The sequence below is a fragment of the Podarcis muralis genome, chromosome 13 (assembly GCF_964188315.1).
Source record: "Podarcis muralis chromosome 13, rPodMur119.hap1.1, whole genome shotgun sequence".
In the NCBI taxonomy this organism is placed as follows: domain Eukaryota; kingdom Metazoa; phylum Chordata; class Lepidosauria; order Squamata; family Lacertidae; genus Podarcis; species Podarcis muralis.
In genome coordinates, this window is record NC_135667.1 from 17,950,854 (window position 1) to 17,967,838 (window position 16,985).

General features: G+C 45.3%; 1 protein-coding gene across 1 annotated transcript; it reads left to right on the forward strand.

The window, feature by feature from the left end:
- The first annotated feature begins 4,078 nt into the window (after window positions 1-4,078).
- RCVRN (recoverin) lies at window positions 4,079-16,661 on the forward strand. Its single transcript, XM_028703568.2, has 3 exons — window positions 4,079-4,998; window positions 12,926-13,037; window positions 14,788-16,661. Exons 1-3 carry the CDS (start codon window positions 4,618-4,620, stop codon window positions 14,874-14,876), a joined length of 582 nt encoding a protein of 193 aa, XP_028559401.1. The 5' UTR covers window positions 4,079-4,617; the 3' UTR covers window positions 14,877-16,661.
- Window positions 16,662-16,985: the final 324 nt, after the last annotated feature.

Here is a 16,985-nt window from a genome sequence, read left to right on the forward strand (position 1 = left end):
CACCCTGCGCTTTCCTTATCTGAAAAAGTCCGATGTTTCGGGGAAGCCAGTTTGTTGCGCAAGACCTCCTAATCAACTATAATCACGCAACCTGAATTTCCCAGGATGTGATCGAATCTGAGCCGGAGAAAAGTGATAGTCTGAGGAAGTGCCTTTAACTTCCTCATAACTATACCTTTAAAGCACATTCTTCCCTTTAAAGAATTAGGGGTGTTGTAGTTTACCCCTCAAGTAATTACAACTTCCAGAAACCCTGAACAAACTACAGTACCCAGAATGCTTTGAGGGGGGGAATGTGCATTGAATGTGCTTTGAAGGTACACAGCCTAAGTCAGTTTCCAGGTGCTACTCTTCAGGACAATTCACTCTTTTGTTTCCTAGTGGTTCTACCTCACTTGCTCTAAAGCAGAAATCGAAATTCGCTAAGGGGCCATCTTTTTTTATGCTGCAAGCCTTCTCCCTGTTCCCTCCGTGAGGGGTTAAGGTTTTGGGGTGATCGCTCTCTCTGTCTCTCCCTCCCCTCACACACAATTGAATCCTGACAAGATTAATTTTGACACTAATACTGCTTTACTGGCCGATCTGGATGGGCAAAGCGGATTGAACATATGGCTGAGGACAGCAAGGGACAGACAAATTAGCCATGGCCCATTGCAATTAGCCACCAGAGTGGGGTGGGTGGGTGTTATGAGGCGGTCAGAGGCTATGTAACACCGTTGGGAAAGGAGTGCTCCCTATTGGTTAGAGAAGGGGGGGAGGCTGGGAACTAGGAATTCCTGGGGAGGAGTTTGACCTAAAGAATGAGAGAAATTAACATAAGTCTGACTCTTCTTGAAAGAGGGAACACGAACAGCAGGTAGTGACCACAAGGAACACCAAGGTTTTCCAGGTGAGGCATTATGGGCTAGGAGCCATAGGGAACCACGACTTAAGTGGGAACCAAGAGTCTGAGAGCCCAGCACTAGGCCTTTTTGTAGTCCTCTTGAGATCAATAGCCTGACAGGAAAAGGTGATTGAATCCCAAGGTATCTCCAGGCGGTTTCTACTTTCCAGTGGGATTCGGTCACATATAAGCAGATCCACATTGTGGAATTAAGATCCCACTCTTATGCAACAGAACCACTTCCCCACTTGCAATAAGGGGGGGAGGGATACAGTGGCGAGATAACAGTTGCTCTAACACAACTTTGTCTAGCCTCCCAGCAGGCAAATAATGCTCAGTAAAACACCTCACCTGGAAGAGACACCCAGCCATCATTACCCTGTGCTGGTGGTGTGCAGCTTTTGATAAGATTAAAAATCTGATTTTCAGGACCTGAACCTGTGGGTATTATTTCTGAGCTCCTTGGAGAATAAAGGTGGGATATAAATGCCATCAATCCATCAATGAACAGTCGGACCCAATAGTTCTTCATTGCACTTACTCATATAATCTGCCAATATATTTATTCCTTTTACATCCAGCTTACCTTCAAAGAGCTCCATGCAATAACATTCCCCGCTGCCATTTTCCCCCCGCAACCCTATGAGAATAGAATAGAATAGAATAGAATAGATTCTATTCTATTCTATTGCTTTTTGTTTGCATTCACACACCCCTTTGCTCTTGTCAACCTTTCCACACCCTCCCACTACTTTTGTCTATATTTATTAGAGCTCTATTTTTAAATATACACTCCTTCTGATGCTTGCCCCCATCCTATCCAGGGGTTGCGTATGACATCTTCAGCACCAAAGTCTATCCAAACTTTTCTCCTGGATATACAGCTTATGTGAAATATAATAATGTTATATTATATTGGATTAATGCTATGGTAGTTTACAATTAGAAATTTTAACATAGCATTTAAAAAGCTGACAATCATAGAAGTCTAAGACCATATATCAATCAACTAAACCTAGCAATTGAAAGTAACTGCAATGTCCCTGCCAACTCTGCAAATCTATGGCTCTATGTCTTCTTCTTCTTCTTCTTCTTCTTCTTCTGCGATCACTCATAGCCAAGTAAGATTGTCTTCCATAAACACGGTTTTAACAATGAGTCCGTAAGTGACTGTGGAGGCCAATTCTGGATCCACATGTCCTTCCACAGTAGGGAGATAGGTTTCTGGGCGGGAGTTGATCACGGTGTGGATTTGCCAAGCGTGCCTTCCTCTTAGCACGTTTCTCCCTTGCGTCCTGAGTTCGCATGTCTTCAAAGCCCATGACACCTTTGGTAAAGGCTGTTCTCCAACTGGAGTGCTTGCAGACACTAGGAAAGGGTTGCCATATGTCCAGCCATAAGCAGTGTCTGGGCAGAAATCAAAAACATGTCTGGGACCCATGTCGGCAGTGTCATTCTTTGCAATTTGCCAAAAAAGCAAAACTAAACTAAAAATTTGAAAAGCTCCACAACTCTTCACTTTTTGAAATAAGGCAACCCTGCACTAAGAAGGAAGGGCTGTGGCCCAAGTAGCAGCACATCTACTTTACATTCAGAAGGTCCTGGGTTCAATTTCCCAACATCTCCAGGTAGGGATGGGAATGCTCCTTAATCTGAATTCTTGGAGAGCAGGTCCCAGCTAGTGTAAACAATACTAAACTAGATGGGTCACTGGTCTGAGTCAGCCCAAGGCAGCTTCCTACATTCCTGGATGGGAAAGAAACAGTTCCACTCATCTTCGAAAGGAGGCCAAGAACAGATTATGTCAAACAACTGTAGTTTAGAGAAAAGGCGAGCAAGAAGGCAACATGGTAGAACTTTATAAAATTAAGCACGACACATTAGAGAAAAGTTTTCCGCCCAGTTAAGATGTGGGGCTGCCTCCCACAGGAGCCACGATGGGCACCAACTTGGGTGACTTGTAGAAAGGAGGGGACAAAGGATTTACTAACCACAGGAGGGAAGAGGGCTCTTGTGCTCAGATCCTGTGTAGCTGGCCACTGTGAGACCAGGATGCTTGAACAGATGGGCCACTGGCCTGATCCAGCAGGCTGTTGTGTTCTTACGGCCCACTTGAGGGCAAGAATTCTAGATGCCACCGTGGGAAAGGCTGTGCTCCTAGGGGAGGGTGAGCTGAAAGATGGTACCTGGATTAGGGCCTCATTAGCCTGGGGCAGGTAAAGCTTGGGGTGGGGGCAGAGGGACACTCACAAGGGAGATGTTCCCTATGATGTTCAGGACCCAGATCATGATAAGCTTCTATCCCGCTGCCTTGCAGATAGTGCTTGGGTCTGAAATCTGGGTCTGCCTTTTTGCAGTTCAGTGTGTGCCTTTGCCTTGAGGGAGAAGATACCTGTCTTTCTCCTCTCCACCTGTTTGAAAGCTATTCAACCAAGAAACTAGGGGCACTTCCAGACTGCCCCTTTTCCAGGTGGGATTTGATCACATGCCAAAAAATTCAGGCCGCTCAATTATAAATTTGATCATATGCCAGCAAATTCAGGTTGCGCAATTGATTGGGAGGTCTTACCCAACAAACCCACTTCGCCTGAAAGACTGGACTTTTTGCAGTAAGAAAAGTGAAGAGGAATGCACTGGAAAATGTGTGTGGGGGGGGGGTGTTTGCATTGATGGAACCTCAGCTAACCTCCCCACAAGCGAATCAGAACAAATGCTCATTAAATAGCTGGTGTCGTCTAATCTTCCTGCAAACAAATCAGGATGAAGCACCTTGCAGAGAAACAGAGCACCCTGCTCTTCTATAGAATAAATGATCAGGGTGGGAAGAGGTGGCTTAACTTGGGCTTGCAAATAGCCACTTAGTTGGTTTCCTTCCTTCCCCAATAATTACAATAGGAAAGTTAGGTACATACTTAACAGTGCAACCCTATGCACTGGCTTACTTTGCAAAGGCTTGCTTTGACTTTAGTCCCACTGTGTGTGTGTGTGTGTGTGTGTGTGTGTGTGTGTGTGTGTGTGTGTTTTGGGGGGGGGGCTACTCCCAGCTACATTTGCATAGGATTGAAACCTAGCTCCCTCCCATTCTTTGGCCTTTGTGTCTTTCTGTCTGGTTGATGGTTTATTGATCTATGCTCTATCTGTCTGTCTATCTATCTTAAAGTCTGTCTATACCATAAGTCTACATGGTGTGTTTTAGCCCCAGCAGTGGGGAATATTGCAGGAGGGTGGAAGTGTCAACAGAGCAACGGCTGTGTCTTCTGTCCATCTGTCAATCACCAGTCCGTATGCTGCTTCCGCCCATGGTTTTGTTCTTCCCAATACCCCTCTCCTCCCCAGTCACTCTCCAGGCTTGCACATGGTCGGAAACAGCACTGAGCAAGGCATTAAGAGGAGGGAGGCCAGGAGGGCAATCAAGAAGGAGGGAGCAAGAAAGGCCCATGATGCCTAAATCCGATTTGCCTTGCGTTAAAGAGCTTGGGGGCAAATGTGATCAGTGCAACCAAAATAGCCCCACTCTTTGTGTGTATAGTGTGTGTGTGTGCACGCATGCACACTCACAGCCACCAGGTGTGGCAAGTGGAGGGCTCCGTGGTCCTCTCAACCCTCTTCCCCCGCCTCAGGGAGTCTATATAAGAAGGTGCCGAGGTTCCAGCCATTCCACTAGCTCTGTTGAAACAGGACAAGGCGGACGAGCTCGGAGCATTGGCGGTGCGGGGTGAGCGTACAGCCAAACCATGGGCAATAGTAAGAGTGGGGCCCTCTCCAAGGAGATCCTTGAAGACCTGAAGCTCAACACCAAGTACTCGGAGGACGAGCTGTGTAAATGGTACGAGAGCTTCCAGAAGCAGTGCCCGGACGGGCGCATCAGCAGGTCCGAGTTCGAGAAGATCTATGCCCAGTTCTTCCCCAACTCTGACCCCAAGGTGTATGCCCGGCACGTCTTCCGAAGCTTCGACACCAACGATGATGGGACCCTCGACTTCCGGGAGTACATCATTGCCCTCCACCTCACCTCCACCGGCAAGACCAACCTTAAGCTAGAGTGGGCTTTCTCGCTCTTTGACGTGGACCGCAATGGAGAAATCAGCAAGAACGAGGTTCTTGAGATCGTTACGGTGAGTGAGGAGGGCGTGTGGGGCGAGACAGAGGGGGGGCTTTGGGAGGGGGCTTGTAGGCGGGGGGTGGGGACGACGACAAGGGAATACAGGGAAGATCCAGGCTGAGAGCTTCCCCACTGCAAGACCAGATGCACTGAAACTGGTTGTGGAATTACATGGGGGAAATATTCCCTTTTCACACATAATATGTTTGGAGACAAGGCCACGGAAGTCTACCTGAAGGAACCACTGCACTGAAATCCTTATTGGGGTTTTGGTTTTATTTTTCTGGTCCCCCGCTTGGATCATTTTGGTCCCATCTAGCCTTGCCTCAGGCCTACACTTGGTCAGAAAAACAGGGCCTTACCTATCCCAGCATTCTGTTCACCCCAAACCACCTGCAGTAGATGGAAATTTATAAGAATGTCTGCTCTTCTTCCACCCATTCATGGACCCATCTAGCTGAGCTCCAGGCTCTCTCTTCCCTCAATCATCTCTAGCCTCCTTCGCCGTGTCCCCCAACATGGAAACATATCCTGTGTTCCCATGGCAGGTGCCTCACATGTTGAAACTCATGGCTGCACCAGTTAAAGAGGGGAGCAGGAATGGTTGGTCATGTGACTTTCTCTTGACCCACCTTGAGGTGATGGGATGACAACGGATTACCTTAGCTGAAGGCTTTGCATTGTGTCAAAATAGAATTAGCCTTGCCCAATGGCAGGGGAAATCCTGTTACATTCCTTTAACAGGATGAGCTGGATTGGCAGCAGAGTAAACAGGTTCAAATCCTCTCCTAATTTTATCTCATGGCCTCAGCTGCCCTCAGCAGGTTCATTCCTGCAAGCAAATGTTCATCTTTTAAGGAAGATAGGAAGCCATTTTCACATACAGTATATATTTTTTGAGCAGGGAGGGAAATACATATATATTTCTTAAAACCCCAAAATTGCGCCCTCACGTCTAGACTCAAATCTAAACACATCTGTATTACAAAATACTGTATAAACTAGTTTGAAGCAAGTTTAACCATCATGGCTTCCCACAAAAGTGGCTGGGAATTCTAATTTTGCAGGTGCGTTAACAATATTGTATTTACCAGAGCAGGGATTACAGTTTCCTTTATTCAGTTTGTGGTGGGATCCATAACTTGTTAAACAGGCCTGAAATGGATAATATTTGGAGTGTAGGCAAGTATTTGGATGCTGCTACTCCCATAGCGAGGAAATGCCTTTCTCAGGAAAACTGTTAAGCTGAGGGCCAACTGAAAAGTGGCTGCCTTGCAATAAGAAAATGCCAAGGTGCCTGTACAAATTTGGCACCTCTGAGATTTCACCGAGCTGTGCGCAGTATGTAACCCATATGTAACCCATAATTCCTTGCTGCCAGCCTTCCTCCGCTGATCTAGACTCCCCCTGCAGATGTGTTTGCCACAAACCTTGGAAGAAGGGCAGAGCAATCTGAGATTAAAGTTGGATTAGGCAGGGTTAAATCCCTGACCCTCTCAGTGCAGTATTTGCCTCGCTTCAACTGTCTTGTCCGGAGGAATAGCTTCCTCCGACCTTGGAAAGGGGAGTCAAGGAGCAGAAAAGTCTGTCTGGGGATAGGTTTGGAGGAGATCTCAGTAAGGGCTGAAGAATTTCATACAGTATTTGAAAGGGATGGCAACGGTGCAGATGTTTGTACAACAAATCCCACCAGCTGGCTGGGGAAGCTGGTGCAGAGATATCCCATTCCTCTCCCCAAGAACCCAAAAGTCCTGGTTCTTAAACGCTACGGGGTATTGGTGTTGGTTTTCAGAGGCTTACTTGTTTAGGGAATTCTGAATGACCTTCCCACAGGAATTATGTGCTCCAGATACATCCACATTCCAGCTCGGTTTGTGGGGAAAGTAAATAATAAATTACCAGTGAATGGATCCTTTCCTCTTCCAGAGTACCAAGAACACTGTCGTAACCCTTTCCTCTCCAGGCTGGGCTGTGGGGTTTTTGTGTGTGGAAGTATTTTTCAACATGTCATTGATGCAGCCATAGCGCATTGGTGGTGAAGTTATACTGGATCGACTCTGCACACCATCCCACTTTATTCATTGTTCTGCAGTCAGGGGTGGACTCTGGTAATACGGCATTCCGAGCAATGACAAAATTTGGCACCCTCCCCAAAATATTTCTTATTTTCACATGAATTCCTTTCAGTAACAGTAGCTTTTTAATGGATCTTCTCAGTAGGTATCTGTAGAAATATAGGTATTATTATTATTATTATTATTATTATTATTATTATTATTATTATTTTGTGCCCCCTCGTCTTGGTGCCCTATGCAGAAGAACCACCCACATCACCCTAAATCCAGCACTGTTGCAGTGCCCCTGCAGGGTTAGCTCATGACTGTTGTCTGGAGAAGCACCCCTTTGCACTGTAGCACAATGAAAACGCCCCTCTCAACAAAAGGGCATTTGTGGTAAAATAAGTTACAGGATTTCAGCAGGACAGGCAATGACTGGACACAAAGCAGTATGTCCACCATGAAACTTTTGCAGCCGCAAAGCGCATTGAAAGCAGGGCCGCATCATACCTGCCACAATACCAACAGGAGCACAGATAAGCATAAATACTCAATAGAAAGGAAGTCTGTGGAGGCCCTAAATTAGTGTTGCCACATGCTTTTCCTTAGCTGGGTTCCTGTGTTATTAACAGCTGGGTGAAACACAGGGAGTTCCCTTTCCTATGTGTGCTGCATGGATGGAGAGAGAAATCTGCATTTTGTTTCCAAACATAGTAAGAGTTCCATCCGTGTACACGAACAACCCTCTGCCTTCGTTTTCCCTCCATTCCTGTGGTACATTAATTCATTTCCCTATTTCTTCGGGTTGCCTCTCTTAGACTTCTTGGTCTTCAACGTTATCCGTCGCTCTTGAGCAAAACTTCATGCTGAAATCCAGTGAGCAGATCACAGACCCCTTGTAAATTAGCAAACAGGTCTCCCAGGAAGAAGGGCCACCACATAAACATGTCTCCTGTCCTATGTCCATCTGTTTATAGATTAGTAAAGAAGGGCTTCCTTTGTTTGGTCATTCCTGTAACAACCTTGTGTGAGGGAAGTCACGATTATTGGAATAGCACAGGTAGGGTAAACGGAGGCTGAGAGAAAAGGAGAAGTTGGAATATGACCTAGCGGGCTGTCGTTGTTTCTTCAGGTGCGATTCGGGTTGTCTGATTATAGCTGATTGGGAGGTTTTGCACAACAAACGGCTACCCCCATGATCTGACTTTTTGCCATAAGGAAAGTGAGGGGGAAATAGTTTGATGCAATGTCATGTAACCTCCCCGCTCAATAAATGAATGAACACCCGAAAAGTGGGTTGACTGAAAGCAACCCTTAGTTACTAGCCCAAATCCTCCTTTGGGGGTGGTAAAAAATAAACTAGAAAGGGGACGGACGGACAGAGACACACAGACACCTTCCTGAAGACCTAAATATACTACAGAGTGAGATGGACTGCAGGTGTAGAAAGTCATTCTTGAAAAGGGACAGGTACCCTTTTTGTTTGCTGTACGTCATCAAAGTGACTGGAGATTGAAAGCAAAGTACATGCAACTTAGGGCTCACTGTGTTTTATTTTTTCCCTCAGCGTGAATGATTCCCTACTGCTACCGTTACACTCAATTTATCAGGCACATCAGACAGCAAACAAATCAGGGATTCAGTAGCCTGAAGCGCCGGCCCTACCATCAGGCTGACTGAGGCGGCTTATTTGGGGTATAATGAAAGCACAGTAAACTGTTAGCTGTTTAATAGTTGTATTTTTACCGCCAAGGAGAGCGAGAGGCACATGTGGGATTGTCTGTCTCGAGTGCTAAAAACCGTTTGATTTGGGGGCAGGTTTGCCATTTGCTCATTTACCTCATGGCTGAAACTGGCAGTGAACCATTTCCCTTACTTCAGGCAAGCCATACACTTAAAAAAGAAAAGTCCTAAGTAGTAGCAAAAGTACATTTATTCAATTAAATGTAGTTTGTCTTGTGTCACTTCCACAGCAAACTTTCTGCTAAAACTATATGCGTCTGAATCTTACCAGAGATGGTGCTAAATCAACAGAAGTTGTACAACTCAAAGTGCTGAATACATCTACGATTTGTTACTTGTGTGAAATTTACCATCTTCCCCTGGAATTTAGCTTCCTATGAGAAAATATGGACAAATTTTGTTCGTAATTTTGGACAAAGTCTGCCAAATCTCCATTCTGTTACTGAAAGGGGGGGGGGAGGACCTTTCCTTCCCCACAGGCAGCCACTGTGGTCAGTCAATTTCTGGTTCACCCATGCAAACATTTAGCATTATGGGGAATGCCAACTCCTCACTGCCATGTCTCAACATGTGTCAAGATGGCAGGCTTTCCAGGCATTCAGTTGAGAGATGAGGTGATGAGAGTCTAGCTCAACGTACACCAGAAACAAGGCAGCACATTCACCATGCTCAGAAATCAGCATGTAAGCAGCCTTCTTACATCAATCATTCATTTTTACTGGGCAGTCAATCCTGATTTGCTTGTGCAAAGCTAACACGGTGGTTAGATTATATCAAGTCTTTATTGAGCATTTATGCTGATTTGGTTGCAGGGCAGTTATATGCCAGTGAGCCTTCATCTGTATTTGCTTGCAGGGTATTGATCTGTCTTTCCACTGGGCAGCTGTTCATACATTTCAATGCATTTCTGTCACTTTCCATACCTCCAAAAGCTTGATTCTTTTTCTTTTTTTAAGTGGATTTCTTGTGTGCAAGGGCCACAGAACCCTTTAATCCACTTTAATTGCAGAAACCAAAAGTTATGCTATGCCCGTGAATCCCTCCTGAAAGAAATAGCCCTCAGGCCAATGTCAAAATAAAGCCGAGGCAATTTGTTTATTATGCACCATCTATTCCCCCCCCCCCCCAGCTGATTAAAGGATGCTGGCAAAATTAGCAGGACAACTGGCTTAGGCAGGAAAGGGGAAAATGTGGTTTGGTGGTAAGGTGGCTGATGGGGAAGTTTGTAAACCAGCTATGGGAAAGCTGTGGCATGTTTTTTGAAGGCAGGTGTCTAGTCCTCAAGGAAGGCAATGGAGGGAAACAAACAGGCAACATTCAGAGACCAGGTTGTGATCTGTTCTAAGTTTTACACTTCCTCAGTATGAAAAGATCAACAGTTCAGGGAAAGGAGGGAAACTGGACAATATTTTGCCATAATGCTGAGACGACTACCATAAAACGCTCTTTCATTCTACACGGAACTCACTGGTGATGTGGGAAATTCTGACCTGCAGGGGCTCTTCATGACAGCCACTTCAGCCCTGCCTCTTCTAGGACTATATAACAAAGATGGGCTTGCTGTTTTTTACCAGTGTGAACCTTGTGGCTTCAATGTGAAGTCAGCTTTTCCCCCTCACACCTTTCCTGCTTTGCCTTGGCATCCAGCCTGACAGCCATTTCTGGGGGACTGGAGAGCTTGCTCCCTTTTAGGCTTCTGTTGGTTTGCTTATTGCTGCAATTGGTTTTAATGCTTATAAAAGGTAAAGGTAAAGGGACCCCTGAGCATTAGGTCCAGTCGTGGCCGACTCTGGGGTTGCGGCGCTCATCTCGCTTTATTGGCTGAGAGAGCCAGCGTACAGCTTCTGGGTCATGTGGCCAGCATGACTAAGCCGCTTCCGGTGAACCAGAGCAGCGCATGGAAACGCCGTTTACCTTCCCGCCGGAGCGGTACCTATTTATCTACTTGCACTTTGACGTGCTTTTGAACTGCTAGGTTGGCAGGAGCAGGGACCGAGCAACGGGAGCTCACCCCGTCGTGGGAATTCGAACCACCAACCTTCTGATCGGCAAGTCCTAGGCTCTGTGGTTTAACCCACAGCGCCACCCACGTCCCTTTTAATGCTTATACTGTGTTGTAAATCGCTTTGAGTCACTTTAGTGAGTAAAGCGACTAATAAGTATAAAAAAATAATGTGATGCTGGCTGGGTTGAGGAAAGCTGGAGTCCTCATTGCTGTTACAGACAATAGCAGCCTTGGAATCCACAGGAGGTTGTAAAAGGCAATGAAAACTCTCTCTGACCCCTTGGAAGCAGCTCTGGCCAGTCCTTTTCTGTCTTTGGAGCATTCACTAGCCACACTGAAATATTTCCTGGCAGTTTCTTTCAGCAGGAAGACTAGAAACTTAGAAACTTGCCTTGTTTAATAAGGTATGCATGGGGAGAAAGCTTCTCACATATGTCCAATTCAGTAGATTGATTTTGTTTTTTTAATTCACTACACATATACAGTATCCTACATTTAACCTCCCTGGAAGCCCCCAAGAGAGTGGAGTTAAAAATAAAATAGTAGCTGCTATTAACTTTTTAAAGGTGCAATATGATTTACAATCCTTGTTTGATTTTACAAGAAACAGTGTGCGAAACAGGCACACTGGATACTTTGCAGATGGGAAAATAAGGGGTGGTATTCAATGAAGACCCTTCACTTAGAGTAGACCCTTTGAAATTAATGGACCTAACTTAGTTGTGGCCATTCATTTCAGTGGGTCTAGTCTCAGTAAAATTTGGTTGAATACCACCCGAGGCTCCACAAAGAATGATCAGCCTTAGTGTATTCAATTTTAGCCCTGCACACTTTCCATTGCACTGCCCAGGGTTATCAATAGATTAGTTTCTGTGCAAGAGACCTGTGTCTACTACTGTGAAATTAAAGCTGGGATTCTCAGCTGTCTCCCCAAGTGGCCTGATTTTACATTAGAAGCCTTATTCTCTGCTTCCATTATGCGAGAGGGAATGTCTAGACTCCATATAGGCTGCTGCTTATAACATATCCTTCATGCCACCAGCAGACTCACATATTTGCCTGTAAGGATGCCAAGTCAGTATTATTGCATGCCATCCCAATCTCTGAGAAGGGCAAGATTCCAGGCGCTCACACAGAGTTCGTGTTTCCTTTTGGAAATGAAGCACAGTGGAGACGGTGGTGTCTTGATGACATATGGTTCATTTCCTCATATATAGAACCTGAATTTAGGATGGAGGGGTTCACAGCATTTACACCCCAAATAGGTCTTGCTTCTTCCATAGCCACAGCCCTAAATTCACAAAGACATCAAACTTTGCTCTCTAATGTTGTTCGCCTCTTCCTCTCTCTCCAGTTTGCTGCTTTCCTTCTCAGTGACATCACTCCTTCCCTCTCTACTCTAAACCCTGCCCCTTTATCTGTTGCTGGAGGGGACCCCCATTCATTTGCCATCTGGCACAAGCCCTTTAATCCCTTGTTCTCTTAATGGCCCAGGAGGCTAGCCTGCCTTAATTCACTTTTAACACTCGCTGAATCCAGGGATTAGAAGTGGCTAGCACCCACAAACTCATAACAGTATGTTCCACCTCCTTTGCCACTGGTGAAATAGCCGTCAGAATGAACCACAGAAAAATGAAGTGCATCATTTAGGCTCCAGAAACTGATAACTGGAACTTTGGCTCCAAGTGGATTGTGGGAGTGGGCCTTACCTGGTTGTCCTTGACACTCTGCTCAGAACACAAGGGTGTAGACTTTGCGCGAGCAACACAAGTGCCTTTGCAACGGAAACTCCCTCCATCAATTATCACCATTCCATGAGGCTACCTGAACTGATGTTTATTTCAAACCCCTGAGCTTGCTTTCTCTCCTATTTCTTCCCTCATCTCTTTTACCTTGTGTGTCATGTCTTTTAGACTGTACGCCCAAGACCAAGGGACTGTCTTCTGATTTTTGTTAAGCCAAGAGCTCTGAGAGCTCTGGGAACATTTTTTGGCTTGCAAGGGTAAAGATGCTTTTAATATATATATATATAACTCCCTGTCCTGCACGAGAAGGGTTGCATCCAGCCAAGTCCTGCTCAGAGTAGACCCAATGAGTGGTTGTGTTATGATCTTTCCCCCCTTTTGTTCCAACAGGCCATATTTAAGATGATTCCTCCAGAAGAGCAGAAAACCCTGGCTGATGATGAAAACACCCCCCAAAAACGGGCCAACAAGCTGTGGGCATATTTCGGCAAGGGAGAAACAGGTAGCGACCTTCTTTCATGTTACTAAGTCTGTAACACACCTTTTCTTGCCACAAGAGGGCAGGATGGGGGATGATTATTTTATCACTATATGAACACATGGGGTTGGATCCAGAGCCTCTCAGTGGGCTAGAAGGATTTTGAGTGGCTGTAGCTCAGCACTAGAGCACAGGCTTTCACGAAGCGCCACTGAGTATGGAGAGAGGTGGCCCAGTGGTCTTTGGCACGAGTTACACTTGGGTCCCATTGAAATCAGAGGGACAAGCTAGTCCCAACTTGTGCAATTAACTTTGCTTGGATCCAGCCCACTGTTATTGACCTCTTTCTCAGTTAGCATATATATATATACACACACACACACACACACACACACACACACACACACACACTGTATATATATATATAGAGAGAGAGAGTGTGTGTGTGTGTGTCTCAGAACCTTCAGTCCTTCACTGGTGTTTGACCTTGAAGAAGCCCAAGATTTACAAGAATACCAAAAAATATTTAGGAGTAACAGCTAATGGGTGTAAACCCAAAACAGCTCAATGAGGAGTGAATGTGGCACCTTTGTTTTCATGTGTCCGCACATCTATTTGTGTGCAGTGCATGAGAGCATTAGAAACAGGATTAATCCACTGCCACATGCAAACTTAGAGATTTACCCGTATGTTCTGTAGACCGGGGACGAGGCTGAAACTTTAAAAAGCAGTAAAGCTATCAACTCGCACGAAGTTTTTAACAAGGCATTCGCATGCAGGTTGGGGAAAAAATGACAAAGTAAGGAGAAATATCACAGAACAAAGATAGACTTAACTACTTCACTGGTCCTATAAATATTAGTTAAATTAGTTAACACACACACACACACAGTGTTCCACTTTTGACCTGGTCCTTCCACACAGTATAGCCCACCTTGTGGAGACAAAAGTAAATGCCATTTGCCTGATGGCCTTTGACAAAGGAGAAATAATCCTCAAGGCAACCATAAAAGGAGATTTCAGAAACTTGAAGGGAAACAGTTTCTTCCAGGCCTCAGGTGTGCCTACAAATCACTAACTACTTATGCAGTTAAGCAGCCTTGCAAAAGAGAGATGCGGTGGTGGGGACATACCTTCGAAAGATAGCACCTGCAATGTATTTATTATCAATTAAATATCTGGCCTGTGGCCCCTTAAAGAGAAACAGTGACAACCCAGGAGTCCAGCTCCTTGAGAGCTGAATCAGAACTATGTGTGGCAGGGCCTCATCAAGAATAAAAGTTTGATTTACTGTTAACTCAGCTTTCGGTGAGCTCCTACATAAAACACAGAAGGCATTACAGCACTCATCATTAACATATATGCAAATCATATGGGGGAAAAGTATACTCCCCCTGCAAGTTGTTGCAAGGATTACTGAACAAGATTGCCTGCACATTACAAATGCTCTTAATTCTGAGGATAAGGAGACCAAGGTGCCATACAAATCCAAAGCATTATTAACAACTTTTGTGGACTACCATTTTTGCATGGATGCCCAAAATATAAACAAATGGGTGTGCTGCTAAAGAACTTCACACACACTGTACCCATCTCTTCCTCAAAAATCAGGCGCCCCAATTGGGGAAAAGCCCTAGTGGGGGGGAAGAGGTTCACAATCTCCCCCAGTTCACCCCATCCCTGGCTGCCTCGGCTTATCTGTTTGCTTCTTTTGTGTGTAATTCTACCGCTCACATTTTACATGCATGCATTGTTTTTCCTTCTCCTTTTGCAGACAAACTTGCTGAAAAGGAGTTTATTGAAGGGGTGATGAAGAACGATGCAATAATGAAGCTCATCCAGTACGAACCAAAGAAAAAATAGGGGGTTGGGGGTTGGAAGAGGAGGAGGAGAAAACACAGAGATGTAAGAATAAATGTATGCATGATGGGAAAGATGGGGACACTGAACACCCCTAACCGTGTGTGTGTGTGTGTGTGTGTGTGTGTGTGTGTGTGTGAACATGCAAAAGTACAGCTACAAAAATAAGTTTGTGCCCCTTTGAATACAATCCCTGTTACATTCTCTACTAGCCCACTTCTTTAATTTACTGGGATTTTTCCAATGGGGGATGTAGGCTTGGCAGCCATAAGAACCATTTACCTTAGCAGGTATTTTTGTTTTTGTTTTTTAAAAGTAGTAGTAGTTAAAGAGTTGAGGAGGGACAGAAACAAAACAAGGAAAGGAAACTGGGGGAAATAAGAGAAAAAGGTTGAGGACCTAGATTTGAGCAGACAGACCCAGGCTCAAATCTCCACTTAGCCATGAAGCTTAGTGACAAAAGGTGCAAACTTTACAGGGGTCACGCTGTGCTCCCTGGGGGCTGAGATACAAAGGTAATAAATAAAAGGCTCAACAGTCGAGGCCTCTTGAGACCAGAAATAACCTGGGTACCTGTTAAAAGCAATCTACGTTTTCCAACCCAAAGGCTGCATTATACCAATGGCAAAAATGGATGGAAGAAATGGGAATTTTGGGTTTGTGCAGTGGGGCAGTTTCCACACAGACTTACACCCCTCTCTATCTTCCATCCAGACAAGAAAGAGGCATTGTCAGAGTTCAAAGACACACCTGAGTCAGGCAAACAGTCAAGGAGGGTGTGACGTGAGGCAGGTGAGGGGGTGTGACTTGGAGAAAGAGGGTGTGATCTAGGGAAAGTCCTAAGGGCTTGGGGGGGGGGGTTGGAGGGCCACATTTGGCCCCCCAGTTCTCCATCCCTCACATTAAAAAAAAAATAGAAAGACCAAAACAGGTGCCCTGACTTCTATACTATGAAACCCCATTCCCCTCTCTCAAAGGATCCTGGGTAATCGCCCAGTACCACTCTGTTCTCTCTGCTACTCAGCATTTAGGAGTCCTGCCTGTCAGTTGGCTCATTAGCTCCCAGTTCATAAATCTCATCCAGAACCAACTTCTAAGATTCTCTCTGGGGAAGCCATGACGGATGAAAAGAGTGTAAAAACAGCTAAACATGTAGCGCAGCTGTCTCTTTAGCTGCCAGCTTCCCCTGGCTTACAGCTGCTTGCTAACATATCCCACTATATTTCAAGAGGACAGGGGGGTGACTTGCAGGCCCCGATACTAAACATACTTACTTGGAAGCAAATACCACACTGAACTCTATGGGACTTGCTTCCAGGTGAGCAGGCTTAGAACTGCAGTTTCTCTGGATTGGGGTCAATGAGCCTGAATTTTTTTTCGTCTGAAAGGTTAGCCCAGTATGGCTACTACAGCATTTAATCAGCACATTCACCCTTGTTTCCTCTGCTCCTGTTGAAGGCTAATACTTTCTCAGTCCATATCCCGCCTTTCCCAAAAGTATATTTAAAATGTAAACCTTACAAATCCCATCTCCCCCTCTGCTTGTTCCGGAGGAGAGGGCTGGGTGGGCTAACAGAGATATCTAGAGTTGGCATCATTTCTAGAAGTGGACTTTTATGCATCTCTGTTGATTTCCTTCCTCTGACACTAGAATATTTCATTTCTTCAAAAAAAAGGGGGGTAACTTTCTAGGGAGCGGGTGGCAGGTAGTTAATTTACTAACGGGGGAACGTGTTTAAATTTATGTACTGTGTCTGTTTTTCAATAAAGGACATTGTGTGAAACATACTTTGCCACAAGTAGTATGTTCAAATATATCTAGGTTGTGGGGAGCAGGGATTTACCGGGATCAATGAAAAACATATGGTGCTGTTCCAAGCTCTCCAGAGGGCAATGGAGATCACCGTGCCTGAGAATTGTCTTTCAATATCTTTACATGAGAAGATAAGAATAGGCTTTCTGGATCAGATCAAAAGTCCATTTAGTCCATCACACAGTGGCCAACCAGAAGTTTCTGGAAGCCCACAGGCAAGCAGGCAGGAAGACAATAGCCCCCACTTTACTTAAGAGCCCAGCAACTCAGAGGTCACCTACCTTTGATAACAGACAGAC